General features: G+C 37.0%; 1 protein-coding gene across 2 annotated transcripts in view; it reads left to right on the plus strand.

The window, feature by feature from the left end:
* The window catches only part of LOC117100739 (ubiquinone/menaquinone biosynthesis C-methyltransferase UbiE-like), a 17482-nt gene that overhangs the window by 5416 nt on the left and 7207 nt on the right, over positions 1 to 4859 (plus strand). Inside the window, exons 1-2 of one of the 2 annotated variants that reach the window (XM_033240542.1) lie at positions 557 to 583; positions 2296 to 2415. In XM_033240542.1, the coding sequence (XP_033096433.1) occupies positions 572 to 583; positions 2296 to 2415 (132 nt within the window). In that variant the 5' untranslated portion in view covers positions 557 to 571. Of the gene's footprint in view, positions 1 to 556; positions 584 to 2295; positions 2416 to 4859 lie in introns of those variants that run through there. The other variant, XM_033240535.1, reaches the window with a different exon arrangement.

Raw genomic sequence — 4859 nt, forward strand, 5'->3', positions numbered from 1 at the left:
CATTACGCCTGAATGACTTCATAATCTTAATGGTTTAGAATAGGCTTTCTGGAATAGGCATTTTAAAACCTAACAATTTACCATCAAAATGTACTAAAAACACAAAAAGCTCGCATTATATTAGTTATCGAACACACATTTAATCATCAATTATCATTTACAAAGAAAAATTTAGATACAACTTATTAATAATTACGTTAGAAATTGGGATCAATGGTTTGTGAGTAGAGAAAATGGCGTCGGTTGAACTCATTTTGTGTCGCCAATAGCAACGGAGTAGTATCACGTAGTATCGTGACGGGCGCATCATTTTTTTGCGCATTATTTTTTTCCCATACACTTAAGGCAGAAATTACAGAGGGCGCCATTCTATGTCAGTTGGTGAACTCATAAGCATGAATACGCATGCAAACTTCCCCTCGCGAGTTGCGAAAGAAATGCTCGCTGCTTGTGGAATATGAAATTGCCTGTGATGTGAAAGCTACGGTGTACTGTAGTAAAGGTAGGCCAAAATATCTTGGTAGTTGGTCGAAACAGTACTGTAGTCGACACAGTGAAAATTAATGGACTAATGTTTAGTATTGTAATTATAATATCCCTATGCCTAGAGACTGTTTACGTACAGCACGGTCGTTGAAAGTTGTATAAAAAGCAGCGTTGAATCTAGTCGGCTATTTGGGTAATGCAGCAATGTAAAATAGGCTACAGTATGGCATACATACGGTATATAAGGGAATTATTTTAGAAGAAAGTTCTATGTATTGTTATAATGTTGATTTTCCACAAACATTTCGTTCATATTCAAAATAAATGGCCAGGGTTGAATTCGAGTCCAAGTAAGCAGCGGGTACTGCAGTGTTGATTGTAATTGTTATTGTCGTGATGGAATAATAGACAATAACTGGATTTGCGTCAGGAGAAACATGTATAGGTGTAATTTTGCCCTACCTGACGTGGAAATGTACCGAATACTTTTTGGGATATTATTACAATTATAGACCATAAATTTTCGCACTGTCTTAACTACCAAGGCCTATATAACAGATAACGGCCTACTAGTTTCCATCCACGCATAAAGTAGCTTACTCAATACACTCTGAACTCTGTTTCGCGAGGTGGAGGTTTGGTATGCATATTCATGAATATCGCTTTTCCGAACTGACCTAAAATAGCGCCCTCTGTAAATTTCTGCCTTAAGTGAATGGGGGTAAATAATAACGCGCCCCGCGCCCAGTGCGCACTGGTTAATAGTTGGATTTGTATAGCTTTTATGCAAACAAGACTGTGTGCTTGGTGATTGAGCTCTTATTCCCCCTTCACACATTCACGATTTTTGCTACGATAGATCATGATTTTCAAAAGTTCTAATCGTGTCCTAGCATTAGTGATTTATCTCAAAAACTTAGTTCAATCGAATTATTTTTACGTTTTTTCAAGACGCCGTCAAGATGTATTGCAAAGGCAGTAAAGCGATAGTCAGACAACATTGCTACGAATTATAACGATAGAGTTACGACAATTGTTACGATTTGCCATGACGTACTATGAAGACGCCTGTTTGATTTAGCTAATCACATGACAAAAGAGGCACAATTTACGCCTATTTGAATGTTGTCGTTGACGCCATAGTATTTGGTAATTCACCAAGTTCAAAAACTTGCAACATATATGCAAGCTACTGCGCTAGGTGTTCTGGCCACTAAGAATGAGTATGAATGCACAAGACGCCGTCACGACAAACGGCAACATTACTGCAGTACACCAATATTTGTCCACAGCTACAATTGAGCATTATTTGTTTTTTAAATTTCGTGAAAAAAAAAAAAAAAAAAATCGTGCTCTATCACGATGGCATCAAGATCCACGATGCGCTATAGTGAGTAGGACACCACTGGGATTTTCAAAAAATAAATAAATCTTGCTCAATCGTAACAAAAATCGCGAATGGTTGAAAGGAGCATTAGAGTTGGATATTTTGGTAATGGGAATATATAAAAAAAAGAAAGATGTGGCCCTTTAAGACTAACTAAACCTATTCTTACACTAAAGCATGTTTGGCCGTTGACTCCGAGGAGTTCATTCTGCCCTTTGTTCAGCTGTCTCTTTTTTTTTTCTTTTGCTTGTTGCTGGGTAAACCACACTGTGATTGCCGGACAAAGTACAGCCGCCAGATTACCTCGGGCTATAATTTGTACAATGCCCCTCAACTCAGTAAATATTTGAAAAACAATAAACAAGAGAATACAATACTGTAATTTCTTTAATCATAGCGTTATCATTTGATTGCTTTATTAGTTAGAAAAATTGAAGTATGTTGGTCACGTGGTTGCTGCAGAAGTTCTACAGAAGTTTGTATCATCTAAGACGGCACGTATTTCAGACGTTGCAAGTGGAACAGGTCTTGTTGGTGAACAGGCGAGATTCAAAATATATTTAACATTTTAAAAATGGCTAGTCTTAGCCGCCTTTCCTCTAATCTCTTCTTTACTAGTAAGCGTTGTTGCTCCTCGACTGTCTTTTTATTCCATTCCGCTACGCCATACTGATTGATCAGAGCTTCCATCAGCAGTTTGTCCCTGTGAATAATAAAAAAGAAATGTTACTGAATGAACCATAAGGAAGGTTGCTGCAGGCAGCGCAAACCTCACAAGGTGCTTCTTCATTGCAAGTCCAACAGCATGGGCAAGCCAAATGCTTGCCGAACCTAACACTAGGCTTAGGCCGCCCCCACCCCACTCATCCAACTCGACGCAGCAAGCTTTGCTACGAGTGATTGAGATGGAACGAAACACAAAACAAACTCAAGTGAAACTTCCTTATTAAAACTTTAAAAAAATATAGTAAATCCAAACAAAGGAAATCCATTCTTCTGAATACTGTCCTTCTTCTTCTGTTTTCTACTATTCAATTTCAATACTCATTGAACTGCTTGGGTGTGGTTGTCGTTCGTTTATCAACTAAAAATTAATGAGGACGAACCTTGGGCGTGGGCTGTCTCTTATACACATCTTGTCTGTAATGTTTTTATTAAGACATGTAATTATTTTAAAAAGTGTATCTACTTTATTTTGTTGTTTTGAAAATGTCGACCGGCAACTGAAACAAATGGTGCCTGTTTGTAGTCGACAAAATTGAGTTTTTAAAGATTTCATTTTCTTCGAAATCTCATCAACTGCAAATAAATGTTTGAATGCTTGTAAGATTAGACGTGTGGTTAAAAATAATAGTTTATCTACACTTTTTTTTTTAATTTAGAAAAGTGTATCGCATATTGGTCTATTTGAAATGGGTTCATGCAAAATCCGGTGGAACAATTAAAACAAGAAAGGTCTTTTTCTATATGAAAAAACAAAAACAAAAACAACAAATATACACGAATGCATTTTATACTTGACAATGTTTACATGAATCAGCTGTCAAATATGTTATAAAAATGTATTAATTTAATATTACGCGAAGGCAGCAGCATACTTTTGATAGAATTCATAATTTAACACTACACTGCAGAGGGACTTTCTGAAAAAGGAATTTAGCTTTTCTTGACCTCAACCTAGACCCTAGATAAATGTTATACTGTTAAAAAAAGTTGTACAAAACGAACATCAAAAACAATGCACACTCCTAAGAATTACTGGATTATTTATAATTCGTAAAAATGGATTTTGGAAGTGAGATCTGCATGCCAGTTAGTTGTCAAGTCTTTACTCGTCGTACGTAGAGTTAGACGTAGGCTAGTAGGCATGGCATAGAAAGCCTGCCTTTTTTCTACACTTTAGGCATAGCCTAGGCTAGCTAAAATATGGTAAGTATATGCTGTATTATTATTATTATTATTATTATTATTATTATTATTATTATTATTATTATTATTATTATTATTATGTGTTAGAATAAAAATCTGGCCTATGGCGTATATTTTTTAAAACAAAGAATAAAGTAATCTGCCATTAACAAAACATTGTAATATAATATCTTTTTTCATTTAATGCATCTTGATTACGATTAATATCAGGATCAACGTTTTCAGTTCCTTTGAGTTCCGAATCAGCATTTTTTTCGCGCTTTTTTCAGTTCCTTTCAGTTCTGCAAAAAGTTGAACATGGGCAACTGAAAGGAACTCAACTCAACTTGACTCATGTCGACAAATATGCGCGACTGTCAGTCCCTTTCAGTTGCGGTCAGTTCCTTTCAGTTGCGCAGAGCGCTCATGTCGACAAGTTGAGTTGAGTTGAGTTCCGTGTCGACCTGAGCCTGCCTTAACAGACATCTGCGCATGCTCACAAACCTTACTGGCTAAATCGGCGTTGTGACAGCTTCCGCGACTACCCCAATTTCTGAATTTGGCGTAGTGGCGGCTACCCTAATATTGACCAATCAGATCACCGGATTGTTTGGCAAACTGCTGGTAACTTTTTTGTTGGAGGTTGCAATTTTCATCGCATCCGCGATCGAGCATTGTTCATTCAATAATGAATTAATTATTAAAACAAGTGAGTAATTAAATGTTTTATAAAGGCCTATTTATATACATACAATAAATGAGGAATTTCGGAATAGTCACAACATATAATTAGGTAAATCAGTGGATAGTGAAAAAAGGACCTCTTAGCCTTAGGCCTAGGCTAGCCTAGCCTTGTCAATGTCAGGGGAGGGTGGATTTCGGGTAGGAGAAAACACATTATCTGGTGCCACTAGCTGGGCATCTGCGCCCATGGTGTCGTGTATCAAGCCTTGCTATATACATACCTCTGTTTTAAATTGTTATGTACATTTATTTTGTACATCATCGTTGCATTTGGCAAATTGCCTGAGCAGGCCTGACACCCCTCTTCTCCCGGTTCCCGACTGTATTGACACCT

This window comes from Anneissia japonica, unplaced genomic scaffold, assembly GCF_011630105.1.
Source record: "Anneissia japonica isolate Jap-2015-1 unplaced genomic scaffold, ASM1163010v1 scaffold18_len179048_cov169, whole genome shotgun sequence".
Lineage (NCBI taxonomy): Eukaryota > Metazoa > Echinodermata > Crinoidea > Comatulida > Comatulidae > Anneissia > Anneissia japonica.